This window comes from Chaetodon trifascialis, chromosome 6, assembly GCF_039877785.1.
Source record: "Chaetodon trifascialis isolate fChaTrf1 chromosome 6, fChaTrf1.hap1, whole genome shotgun sequence".
Taxonomy (NCBI): Eukaryota; Metazoa; Chordata; class Actinopteri; order Chaetodontiformes; family Chaetodontidae; genus Chaetodon; species Chaetodon trifascialis.
Window position 1 is genome coordinate 8,907,164 of NC_092061.1, and position 13,159 is coordinate 8,920,322.

The window sequence follows — 13,159 nt, forward strand, 5'->3', positions numbered from 1 at the left end:
TAGGGCTTCTGAGGAAGAAGAAAAAAAAGCTTCAGCTAATTTATCTTAAATGTATTATTTCATACATTTAAAAAAAAAATCAAGCCCACGTCGACTTTTTTTTTTTTTTTTTTTTTTTTTTTCATAAACAGAAATTATGCATTTTAAGAACACAGATCTCATCCATGTGGAGACGTTTATGAGCAAAGCACTTCCGGTTCATGACCAAACGCTCATGTACTAGCACCACCGCAGACTGCGTTGTAATTATACAGAACACAGTCATTATATCTGTATACTTAATGTAAGAAAACCAGCAAGTATGAATTTGCACTCTGCCATACATTTTTTGTTCAAACGAGCGGGATTCGGTTTATGTAAAGGTTTTTATTGCGAAAGTACAGAATGTACCGGAAGTGATTTTTATTGCTAATGTTTGTAGCATTTAGCACAATCTCTACTGCACGTATCGTAGTAGTTTTACTTACCAGCAGCAAATATGCGCGGCGTAAAAGCGTGAACGCTACAGGAACAGTTCAGCCTATCTATCGATTATTTATAAATATTGTAATAGTTGTTCATTCAGCTGTAAATCGATTAGTCACAACGTAAGTTCATGTTGCATCATGAAGATGAGCTAGCTACCATGAGGTTAACTCAGCGGTAATGTCAACATATTAGCGAGCACCACGTGACATACAGATAGCCGGTATAATCCTTGTGTAGTATCACTTATACCTGCTGTAATGTCTGCTCTGTATCGATGTGGTCTGTTCGACCGTTTTTCTACATTAAGACAACAAACATGTTGGATACAGGTGATGAGATTTGGGTTCAGTGCGCCTCCTACACGATGGAAGAGACATAACAGCGTCCCGCGAGCTGGAAACAAAACCCCAGCACACACAACTAACCTCAGCAGGATGGCTAATAAGTCAGGAAAGCGCAGTTTTTCTAGTTCAAGGTGCCTGTCAAGTTCATCTGAGGATGGAAGAGCTCGAGTGAAGAGAGTTTCTATCGAGGGCAACATTGGTAAGTGTCTTCACAGTATTTCAGAACTACCTCAAGCTATGAATTTTGGAAATATATGATGTTTTGTCCTCTTTAGCTGTTGGAAAGTCAACCTTTGCAAGGCTCCTTCAGTCAGCTTGTCCAGACTGGGAGGTGGTGGCAGAGCCTATCAGCAAGTGGCAGAACATCGAGAGTGGGACCTCGAAGGTCGGGCACATTTCCTGACCTCTATATCTTCATGCAGCAGCAATCAAAGGAAGCCAAGCTGACCATTTCTGTGTCTCTGACAGGGGACAGACGGGTCCCCCCAGACGACAGTCAGCAACCTGCTGCAGATGATGTACCAGGACCCTCAGCGCTGGTCGTACACATTTCAGACATATTCCTGTATGAGCCGGCTGAGGACGCAGCTGCAGCCTCCTCCAGCTCAGCTTCTCTGCTCAGAGGGGACACCTGTCCAGGTGTATGAGCGCTCAGTCTACAGCGACAGGTGAGTGAGTCAGGACAGGACAGGTAAGGGAAAATGAAATCATGTCAGTTTGGGCTGCATTGTTGGGCATTGTTGAACCAATGTGACACAGAAAGCTGTAGACTGTAGACACCACCCGTACATCCACACATAATCATTGTGTTATTGTTGTTGTTGATAAACAGAGTTATGCTCAGGATAGAATTAGGATGAGATGGATGGATGTGCTTTACATACTGTTTAACTCCTTTATTTTATCTGTGTGAAATTAAATTTAACTTCCTGTCCTGTCAGATACATCTTTGCCCTGAACATGTTCGAGCTGGGTTGTATAAACTCTACAGAGTGGGTGGTCTACCAGGACTGGCACTCCTTCTTGGTGGAGCAGTTTGGACACCAGGTGGAGCTGGAGGGCATCATCTACCTCAGAGCCCCACCAAAGGTAAGAACATCAGAGATTTTATCAAGAGTTAGAATTATCATCTAACAATATCTCAAAGACAAAGCGTGTTTGCAGCACATGATTTTAGCTTGTGGTAGTTGCTAATATTTTATCTTTACTGTAGCAAAACATCAGTGACATTTACTGTGTTTCAGACAAACGTCATTGTACTTTGTTGTCTCTCAGAAATGTATGGAGCGTCTGCAGAATCGGGGACGAGCAGAGGAGAAGGGAGTGAAACTGGACTATCTGGATAAACTTCATGTTCAACATGAGAGGTGGCTTGTTGAGAAGAGCACTGAGTGAGTGTCGGTGTGGTTTCATCTTCTGAATGTTCACACTCCTCTAGCTGATAGAACACCTTTGAGGCCCTTATTAAAAATCCTCTTCCTTGTCAATGAAGCACTAAATGGTCTCAGGCATTAATACATCTCTGATTTACATATACGTCTGCAACTCGCCAACAAATTAAATGAGAACTTCTTTCAAATCTGTAACTATTTATTAGCTTGTGTTTCTTTTTTAACGTTAAAAAGCAGTTTTAATGCCCTCTTAATGTCTTATTCATAATGTATTTCTTTGCCCCTGTAAAGCACTTGAATTTCCTTCTGTCTGAATGGTGCCATATGAATAAACTTGCCTTCCTTTAATAATCAGGTGGCTGCGGCAGGGTGGGAAGTTAGCACAGCCACCAGCCAAGTACTGGTAAAATATGAAAGTGGCTGGTGGATTTGAACATTGATCTGTCAGTGGCTGGTAGTTTTTCACATTTTAAAAAGTAAAATTCCCACCCTGAGCTGCTGTCAGTGCAGGCCTGATGTGCACCCTGACGGAATTACATTTTTAATTGACATTTAGCTGTAAATTATCCAACCAGAATCTGGTATGAACAGTGTATTCAAAAAGTGAAATGGTTCACGGCGGCGGTGGTCCAGCCGGTGTATCACAGGATGCTCTGCTCAGTTTCCTGTCTGACAGTCGCCGTTTGAATGCCTTTCCTCGCAGCTGTTTGATTCCCGGCTGTGAACAGATGACAGTCAGCAGTGTGTGGTCTGATGACTTGAGGCTGTTGAGCGTAACACAGCTCTGTTCTCTCTTGACAGAATCCATTTTGAGAAGCTGAAACAGATACCTGTGTTGCAGCTGGATGCCAGCGTGGAGTTTCAGCGTGACCCGGAGGTGCGGGAGCAGTTTATAACAAAGGTATGTTTATTTATCGCATTTTGACATAATAGCTGCTGCGCCAGGGGCGGCCACACGAGGGCCCCGTCATAATGTTTGAGAGCTCTTTTCTCTTCCGCACAGTCAGACTCCTTTCTGTTTTCTGATCTGATGTTTGTTGTGTTTCTGATCCTGAAGTACCTTTTTCATACACAGGTGAAGAACTTCTTCAAATCTTTATGAGAAGACAGTCGTCAGCGGTGGGAAACAGATGAAACCGGTCAAACCTCAGACAGTCAAGTGTGTTAGCTGACATAAAACTACACATGAGCCTCTCACAGGGTGAAGGAAATATAAAATAATCAAAAAGGTTTTGATAAGCTGCAGTCTTCACAGGACCATACTACACCAAACACAGTTTTGTCTTTTTTATTTTTTTTGCTGCTTCTTCTTTTTTACATATTTGTTTTGAGATTGTTTTGACGTCGCATCTTGTCCTATTTATTTCACTTGAAGTCTCTCTAACACGATAAGTCACATATTGGAGCGCTTCAAACGTAGACCAGTTAAGTGATTTTATAGCCTGCGTAATTTATAAACTATATCTGCGCTGTCACTGTGACCATCTGGAAACACAGTTTACTGAACGCCACACGGTTTTTGTGTGTCTCACTGTTTTACACATTCCTGACTGACATCCTGGAGCACGCAAGTAAGCGCAGCGTTGTATTTGTCGTATGTTAAATAAATAAAATCCGTTTTTTAAATTTCTTTTTTGCCATTTTGTCCATTCATTATCACAGATTTTCTTAAATTTTCTGAATGTGTGAAATTGCACATTACCTCTGCCACTGTCACTAAACAGACTGGTGCTAATGGCTGTACAGCATTTAAAGTAATATTTGTTAATGGTTTTTTGCATGTCTAAAGGCTCCTGAATGAATATGAAAGGCCAGGCACTTTGACAGGACAATGACCTTGGCTAAATGTTTTCTGTTTTCTGCCCCTGTGATGTGCTCTGATGATCAGAGGGGCTGTTCAGATGCCTGGAGTGGTCAGGGGTCATCAAAGGGCAGCTGTCCACTATAAAGGGGCCTGGCTGGAGCTCCGTCTGCACATAGCATCATTTCAGCCTCAGACCAGCTGGAGGAAGGAAGGCTCAGCCTCTCTCTCATTAGAGCGCATGCTGTGAGTTTTAGCTGAAATGGAAGTCCTGGTTGTTTTCTGCACGATCCTCCTCTCTTCTTCTGGGGTTGTTTTCTCCGCACAGGGACACAGATATCACGCAGGCCTCGAGGACAGTTTAGCTTTCAGAAACCTCTCACTGAATCATCGCAGCAGATACCCTCTGTACATGATGCAGCTGTATCGCTCCTTCAGAGCGTCGTCAGTAGCTGTCGGCACCGTCACTGCACAAGGTGACGACCTGTCAGCACACAGTTCAGACGCCGTCATAAGTCTGATGGCCAGAGGTGAGTAAGCAGTTTAATTATTGTTTTACATCAGTGCGTATGAAGCATGTCACAACTGTATGTGTCAGTTTCTCCTCAGCGTGTTCTGCCCTCCAGCAGCTCTTTGGCTGGTGCATTATCTGTGTTATCAGACCCTCCCTTTTTACAACCCAGCAAGTGTCAAAATGCTTATTCGACTTTAAAGGCTTTCTCTGTTTTATGTGACAGGGTGTGTATATTAGCCCTCAGACGTCCTTGCACAGGGGGGTTCAATACACATCCTGTCCTGTTCACCCTCCCACTCCAGGGTTTTGACATTTGTCCAGGGATCTGGTTTGCCCTGAATCATCCAGACTGCTGTGTGTGAGCTTGAGTTCTCATTTAAATGCTGTGTCTCGTTTTTAGATTGCCATCAAGCAGGTGAAAGATGGACAGTCACGTTTGACATGTCGTCCATCTCTACCAGCGAGCTTGTCCAGCTGGCAGAACTACGGATCAGAGTGCCAGCTTTCTCTGGCTCCAGGCGTGCCACTGTGGATTTATATCACTCCAGAAAGCAGAGCTGTGACCCGGGCAGCACATCATGCCAGGATGAGCACCTTTTCCTGGGGAGCTTTGGCACATCACCCAGCAGCTCTAAATCTTCCTGGAAGGTTTTTGACGTGACTGCTCTGTTAAAATACTGGCTGTACCAGGGGGATAAAGCGCCGAGCCAAGAGGCCTCAGGAGAACCTGACGTGGACCATGGCAGCGGCGCTGGGGAAGACATAACCAGCAAGCTCCCAAGGCAACGAAAAATACACCATCCAACCACGAACCGGGTCATGATGGTCATCTTCTCCAAACACAGTTTGCCCCACAGAGACCATACGGCATACAGCCTCATTCATACTGTGGAGAACTCCAAGTACGTGACCATGGACAGAGTCAGCGCCGACAGTCAAAGTCGACGCCACAAAAGGAACAGGGTGGAGAGGATGAGGGTGCCTGACGGGGCCTCGCCCACTGCTGCACCAGCAACAGCAGCAGAGCCGCCCCAGAGGCCGCTGTGCCGGAAGGTGGACATGTGGGTGGACTTCGACCACATCGGCTGGGACGAGTGGATCGTGTACCCGAAGCGCTACAACGCATATCGCTGTGAAGGAGAGTGTCCTACACCACTGGATGAGTCCTTCCGTCCCACCAACCATGCATACATGCAGGTAAGGTGACACCCTGATTTCTGATCCTGTTTAACTCTTTAGAATCTCACACATTTCCACACAATTGCTTCTTTATTCATGTGAATCATTCCATTATTTTTCAGAGCCTCTTGCGACATCACCATCCAGAAAGAGTGTCCTGCACGTCCTGCGTGCCGACGCGCCTCAGCCCGCTCTCCATGCTGTACTACGAGCACGATGATTTGGCCCTGCGGCATCACGATGACATGATTGTTGAAGAGTGTGGCTGCCACTGAAGGCCAAGAGCATCTATCAACAGAGCATCATCTCGAACTTTAATTCAACTGTTTCTTTACTGTCTTCTTGTAAATTCAGAGCTCCTTCATGGCCTTTCACAACAAATGACAGGATCTGGCTTAAGTTTGAATGATTATATTTCATCCATACTGGGTGGTACACAATATTATATCTTATGTAAGGAGAAAACTCAGTTTTGCAAATGCTATATGTTTTATCTATTTATGCATTATAATGTATATTTTGTACATAAAATATGAAAAAATATATTAAAACATTTTATTTTGACATGATTGTGATGTTTGTCTTTTGATTATTGGGTATTTATGCCTTAGATATATACGTTTTTGAGATTGCACAGCTTGAAATTGACACAATGTTCGACTGAAACCACAGAAATTCAGACAGTTTTCAATGTTAAATATCTTAGTGCTGTTAGTGTAATAGTTTCAGATTTAAATCTTTATAATGGCCATTATTTGCTTTTGTGCAGCAACTTAGCAATCTGGGATGTTTTAACAAATATACTTTAACAATTGATTTATTTCTCTCTGGATTGAATTTGTAGTGATTTCCACTGACTCTCTCAGCAGTAACGATCCTACAGAATGAAATACACATAAACCTGTTATGCACAACCTCTGCGACCTAACAAGGCGCTTCTCAGAGGCTCAACCTGCTCATAGATACTCATCTACATCTTAATCCCACTTGTCTGCTGTGACTTGTGAACAGCTAACATCTCAGTGTATTTGCCTTCCTCGCCTCCAATCCGCATCTTTGGGCCTTTTACAGCACACTCATCATCAGAGGTCATTAGTGTCCTTTCTTGCCAGGCTTCTTTTGTTGATTGTGATCAAACAGGCAGGCTGAGTGGAACAACACAAAAAGTACACTGAAGGAAGGAGCAATGGGGGAGAGAAAAGCAGTAGCATTTGTTTATTTTGGGGAGGGGGGGGTGAGGGGTGTCAGGAAGCAGAGGCGACAAGGGGAGATTTAGACCCCAAACAAACAGAGAGGGAATGGGGAGAGTCAACGTCTGGATGCTGAAGCTACTGTGGAGGAAGGACAGGGTGGACTGGAACTGATCCGCTGAAACTGTTCAATCCACACCTCCACCCAGGACAAAAAGATCTGGCAACTTTCAGCGACACTTGCCAGTGACAGTGCCTGAGAGATTTTTAACCAGGTTACTGACTTATATTGTCATGAATAGAGAAATATGATGTGTACAATGATGCTGATGTGGAACCTTGACATTGTTTGTCCTCAAAACACAACACACAGCAGCAGGAGAGCTTAATCACCTCCAGTCAGGTGTAAGTTCTCACACATTTATCCACCCTGAACAAACCTCTCTGTTTGGTGGTGAGGCAGTTCCAATATTTTACAAGAAATAAATATAAATGAACACAAATAAACATTGATGTCATTTTCATCAGAACTGAAATACTCTTGTCAGGACAGAAAACCAATATTTCAGCATTATATTAATTACTGTGAAGAAAACTGAAATTGTTATTTTTAAAGTTTGTTTTTCAAGCTATGAACTTAATACAAATCTCACAGGATAGGAACATATGTATGCACAAATATATATGTATGTATGTATGTATGTATGTATGTATGTATGTATGTATGTATGTATGTATGTATGTATGTATGTATGTATGTATATGTATGTGTGTGTGTGTGTGTGTGTGTGTGTGTGTGTGTGTGTGTGTGTGTGTGTGTGTAGGTATATATGTATGTATGTATGTATGTATGTATGTATGTCCATGCATGTATGTCCATGTATACAAACATACACACACACACACATACATACATACACACACACACACACACACACACACACACACACACACACACATACATACATACACACATACACACATACACACACACACACACACACACACACACACACACACACACACACACACACACATACATACATACATACATACATATATATCTACATACACACATACACACACACACACACACACACACACACACACACCAACATACATACATACATACATACATACATACATACATACATACACACACACACACACACACACACACACACACACACACACACACACACACTAACATACATACATACATACATACATACATACATACATACATACATACATACATACACACACACACACACGTTTTTTGTTATTATGTACACATGTATTTATGTATGTATACATTCATATCTGTGGATCATTAATTGTCCAGTTTCACCTGGTTTTAGACACCTTTGGAAACATGTAAAACAAACAGAGTAACCTGTGAAACACAGTAACTCAGCTGCCAAAAAACAGAGATCAGTTTAGTTTTCAACGCTGTTTAGTGCAATAAATGTTTTGGGACATCCATCATTTGGAAGCATTTCTAAAATACACTCACAACAAAGAGAAAGCTTGGAAAGCCACTTCTGAATGAACATAGCGAAACTCTGGCGGCAGAAGTGGAATAGAACTGTAGCATGATGACATGACTCCAGGGGTGGACTGGGACAAAAAATCACCCCTGGAATTTTGGACCATACTGGCCCACCCCATTCGATAATGCACATCTTTTCAGTCTTTTCAGTCTCTTGAATGTGTATACCAACTGTGCAACTCTTAAAAACCACGTACCTTAAGCCATGCAATGAGTTAACAGGAATCAGTGAGAGTGGACACATTAAATACTTTCAAAAAGTGTAATTTATTAACACTGCAACAAGTACACTCCACCACTCCATCACAGTAATGGATCTTTAAGCAGAATTCATCTTATTGGGTGTACCTATGTGTTTCAGGGAGGAAGAAAAGAGAAAGAGAAAGAATAGAGATGAGAAATGATGGTTCAGATGCTAACTCTTCCAAGAGTAGTACTCAATAAATTGTGAACTTACCCAGTCCAAAAGGATGAATGTAGCTGAACTCCTGAATGAACTTTGAACTCTGTGTATGTATGTTTGAGAGAGAAACAGAGAGAGATTTTATTATTGGTCAATCTTCAGGATAAAAATAGCAGTGTAGAAACTGAAACCTTAAGAGGGATGACACATGAATGAGGGTGAGAGAAGTAAGGGATAATACCCGAGGAGGTGTCCATTATAAGAAATGATAAATCACGTCGCGGAGGTATGAACCGTCCGACGCGAAGCGGAGTCCATTCATTTCTGATAATGGACACCTCGAAGGGCATTATCTCGCTTATACCATGGTCACTTACGAAAGAAATAAATATTAAATCAATTATTAATATGTTAATGTTGTTTTTACCGTTAAAATCGTAAGTTTTTTCCACAAGAAGCGACTGAGTGGACTATTAAATGTCGCTCGATGTGACGCGTTGCCAAGGTAACTAGCTCTGGCCACAGAACCTGCAGCTCGGTCGGCCGCAGCTGTTACATTAGGCCCAATCAGGGAGGGAAGTGAGATGATTGCTTAACGTTATGTTACGTGATACAAATGATCATTTCAGAGGGCAAGTGCACCTCTTACCGCTTGTGTGTGTCCAGAGGATGATGCGAAATTTTGTTTCTGTCTAGCTGTTGTGATAAAAAAAAAACAAAAAAAAACAACGTATGTTAACGTATGTTCTGAGTTTCTGTTGCCATGGTTACCAACTACCGTTTGAGCCAGCGCAATAATTTAGAACAATCAGGTTATTTGACCGGAACTATTTTTTATAGGTGTCCTACAACACTTTTTAACGGACACCCTGCAGCCAATTAGAGTCGAGTATTCACCCAGACCATGGCATAAAGAGAAATAATAGATATGGTTGGTTGATCTGTTTATCACTTGGGCAAATCCTTTAAAAAAAGGAGAGACTTTTTTTTCACGCCGGCTAGACCAAAGCGAAAGTTGGTGTTTAAAGATGTGATTGGGCCAGCAATGTCAATCGGGCCGCTGATCGACTGTCTGGTATTATGGGCTGGTCAGACCAATATTTAAAATAAAAAAGTGGCCGACTATCGGCCCAAATAGCACGTCGGCCCGCCCGGAAAATGCCCGTTATGCCAGATGGTCATTCCGTCCCTGGCCCCCACTGACAAACCCGAGCCAGTAACATCTGAAAGGCCCAATCCCGGAATTCCCACAGACCCCTAAGCGCTTCAGCAGACCACCACACAGACACGGGAAAGTTACCAGCAGAAGACGACAGAGGAAGCAGACTAATATGGCGGATATTAACTTATCATGGTTAACAGGCTACGTGCTGTTGCTTTATTTGACCTTTGTTTTTATGTCAGCCGCACAATATAAAAACTACAATTTCAGAAATTTGGACGGAAACGATCCATTATTTGGAACTGAGTTTGCGCTTGCACCGGTTTCTTGGGGACAGCGTGAGATACTGCATGCTGCACTGTAGCAGCAGCAGCACACATGAAGAACCGTCCTTTGCAGGAAACCGGGATCTCCGCGTCTACTGGCACGTTATGATGAGAGCGTCCTGTCAGAAGAAGTGCAGGGCCAATTCCTCGCGCTGCAGTTCCCTGTCCCCGACAGACAGATCCTGGAGGACTTCAGAAGAAGGTCCCCCTATAGATATCTGCACTTTGCGCACTTCAGGGTTAGACACTCTGTTTAAGGACACCTTATATCAATACATCATACCCATATCTTCATCATCACCCCTGACAAATGTTTTTAAAACAAAACAATGTTTTTAAATAATGTTTATTTATTATTTATTTTTAATGTTTTTAAAAATAAATAATAATAATAATAATTATTATTATTATTATATTATAACAACAATAATAATATAAAATATTATTATTATTATTATTATTATTATTATTATTATAACCCGGCCGGGATCTGACCCGGTACCTACCCGGGTCCGACCCGGAACTTACACGGGTCGGTCCGGCAATGTCCCGGAAAATTTCCGGGTCGGTCCCGGGAAAGTCCCAGGAAATTTCCGGGTCGGTCCGGATAAGTTCCGGGTCGGTCCCGGGAAAGTCCCAGGAAATTTCCGGGTCGATCCGGATAAGTTCCGGGTCAGTCCCGGGACCAGACCCGGGTCCGACCCGGGACCAGACCCGGGTCCGACCCGAGACCAGACCCGGATCCGACCCGGACACGCACACACTGATTATAAGAATAACAACAATTCGGGCCGGGATCCGACCCGGGATACACACACACACACACCAATACTACTACTACTACTACTACTACTACTACTACTACTAATAATAATAATAATAATAATAATGATACTAATAATAACCCGGGAAGGGATCCGAAATTTTTCTGTCGCCACCACCACTGTCATCGGCCACGGGAGCTGATGAAGGCCCTGACGTGGCAAACATATCAGAAATTTTGCGCATTTGGCAGCGTTGGCTTGAAGAGCCAGCTTCTTCTTGTCTCTTGTCAGCAATATAAAAACAATATAAAAATTAAAATTTCAGAAATTTCCCCAATGAGGAGCTCGTGTCCCTCACGGCTGCTTATGGATTGGCTTTCGACTGTTACGCAGCAGAGAAGTGGACAGAATCGATCCATTATTTGGAATTGAGTTTGCGCTTGCACCGGTTTCTTGGGGACAGCGTGAGATACTGCATGCTGCACTGTAGCAGCAGCAGCACACATGAAGAACCGTCCTTTGCAGGAAACTGGGATCTCCGTGTCTACTGGCACTTTATGATGATGACACCTTATATCAATACATCATACTCGTATCTTCATCACCCCTGACAAATGTTTTTAAAACTAAAAACTGTACACCGCTGGTACCGGTCCGTGGGCCATTTGGACCGGGCCGCACAGAGAGACACACAATAATAATAATAATAATAATAATAATAATAATAATAATAATAATAATAATAATAATAACCCGGCCCGGGATCTGACCCGGTACCTACCCGGGTCCGACCCGGAACTTACACGGGTCGGTCCCGGCAATGTCCCGGGAAATTTCCGGGTCGGTCCCGGCAATGTCCCGGAAAATTTCCGGGTCGGTCCCGGGAAAGTCCCGGGAAATTTCCGGGTCGGTCCCGGATAAGTTCCGGGTCGGACCCGGGTCTGGTCCCGGGACCAGACCCGGATCCGACCCGGACACCCACACACTAATTATAAGAATAACAACAATTCGGGCCAGGATCCGACCCGGGATACACACACACCAATACTACTACTACTAATAATACTAATAATAATAATAATGATACTAATAATAACCCGGGAAGGGATCCGACCCGGTACACACACACACATTAATAATATTATTATTAATAAAAATAATAGTAATAACAACAACAACCTGAGAATGAGAGCATCATCTGTGTCTTTCGCATTAAATCAACTGTGAACTTACCAAGGAAAAGGGATGCAAGTGAAGTCATCACCTAAAGAACTCCTCCTATAACAAACAAGTGAAGGCATCCTCTGTGTGTGTGTGTGTGTGTGTGTGTGTGTGTGTGTGTGTGTGTGTGTGTGTGTGTGTGTGTGTGTGCGTGCGTGTGTGTGTGTGTGTGTGTGTGTGTGTGAGAGAGAGAGAGAGAGAGAGTCAGCGTCAGAGTGTGTGAATCCTGTCAGAAAGGAGGAAAGCAGTCCAGTTTACCGCAGGTTTTACTGCATGTCCCTGCTCATTGTCGCCACCACCACTGTCATCGGCCACGGGAGCTGATGAAGGCCCTGACGTGGCAAACATATCAGAAATTTTGCGCATTTGGCAGCGTTGGCTTGAAGAGCCAGCTTCTTCTTGTCTCGCAGTTTCTCTGCGCCTCTTTTTCGTTTTCTCTCCATTTTCGAAGATCCTAACAGATTACGCAAAAGAGGGGAAGTGTTTCATGATATGATTAGGCGAGATGAGCCCCGTCAAGTGTCAGTGAAGAAAATAATCTATGGGCCGCAGACCAGCGTGTGTCGAGGGCCGGTCAGTGGTTATGAACAAACTCTTGCGCTGCCTTTTTTTTTTTTTTTCCTCCGAATGCATTATTCCGGCTAGACCAAAGCGAAACGGGTTGGTGTTTAATGATGTGAATGGGCCAGCCCAATGTCAATCTGGCCGCTACACAGACACGGAAAATTACCAGGAGAAGACGACAGAGGAAGCAGACTAATATGTCGGGTGTTGTCTTATCATGGTTGAATTTTGCGCACGAGGCTACGCGCTGTTGCTTTGTTTGACCTTTGTTTTTATGTCA

The 13,159-nt window shown here is 43.3% G+C and overlaps 2 protein-coding genes across 2 annotated transcripts; both read left to right on the top strand.

Moving 5' to 3' along the window:
• Window positions 1-206: 206 nt before the first annotated feature.
• Window positions 207-3,833, top strand: dguok (deoxyguanosine kinase). The gene is made up of 7 exons (XM_070965343.1): window positions 207-1,011; window positions 1,088-1,197; window positions 1,281-1,480; window positions 1,754-1,901; window positions 2,088-2,203; window positions 3,005-3,104; window positions 3,279-3,833. The coding sequence occupies exons 1-7, from the start codon at window positions 726-728 to the stop codon at window positions 3,303-3,305; spliced, it is 987 nt and encodes a 328-aa protein (XP_070821444.1). The 5' UTR covers window positions 207-725; the 3' UTR covers window positions 3,306-3,833.
• spaw (southpaw) lies at window positions 3,734-6,265 on the top strand. Its single transcript, XM_070965342.1, has 3 exons — window positions 3,734-4,534; window positions 4,919-5,715; window positions 5,820-6,265. Exons 1-3 carry the CDS (start codon window positions 4,267-4,269, stop codon window positions 5,970-5,972), a joined length of 1,218 nt encoding a protein of 405 aa, XP_070821443.1. The 5' UTR covers window positions 3,734-4,266; the 3' UTR covers window positions 5,973-6,265.
• Window positions 6,266-13,159: the final 6,894 nt, after the last annotated feature.

Bases quoted from the DNA above. Each gene is read 5' to 3' on its own strand.
- spaw (XM_070965342.1), top strand. From the start codon at position 4,267: ATGGAAGTCCTGGTTGTTTTCTGCACGATCCTCCTCTCTTCTTCTGGG. The intron at 4,535-4,918 runs GTGAGTAAGCAG...TCTCGTTTTTAG, and splicing joins CATAAGTCTGATGGCCAGAG to ATTGCCATCAAGCAGGTGAA. The intron at 5,716-5,819 runs GTAAGGTGACAC...ATTATTTTTCAG, and splicing joins CCAACCATGCATACATGCAG to AGCCTCTTGCGACATCACCA.
- dguok (XM_070965343.1), top strand. From the start codon at position 726: ATGTCTGCTCTGTATCGATGTGGTCTGTTCGACCGTTTTTCTACATTA. The intron at 1,012-1,087 runs GTAAGTGTCTTC...TGTCCTCTTTAG, and splicing joins TTCTATCGAGGGCAACATTG to CTGTTGGAAAGTCAACCTTT. The intron at 1,481-1,753 runs GTGAGTGAGTCA...CTGTCCTGTCAG, and splicing joins CGCTCAGTCTACAGCGACAG to ATACATCTTTGCCCTGAACA.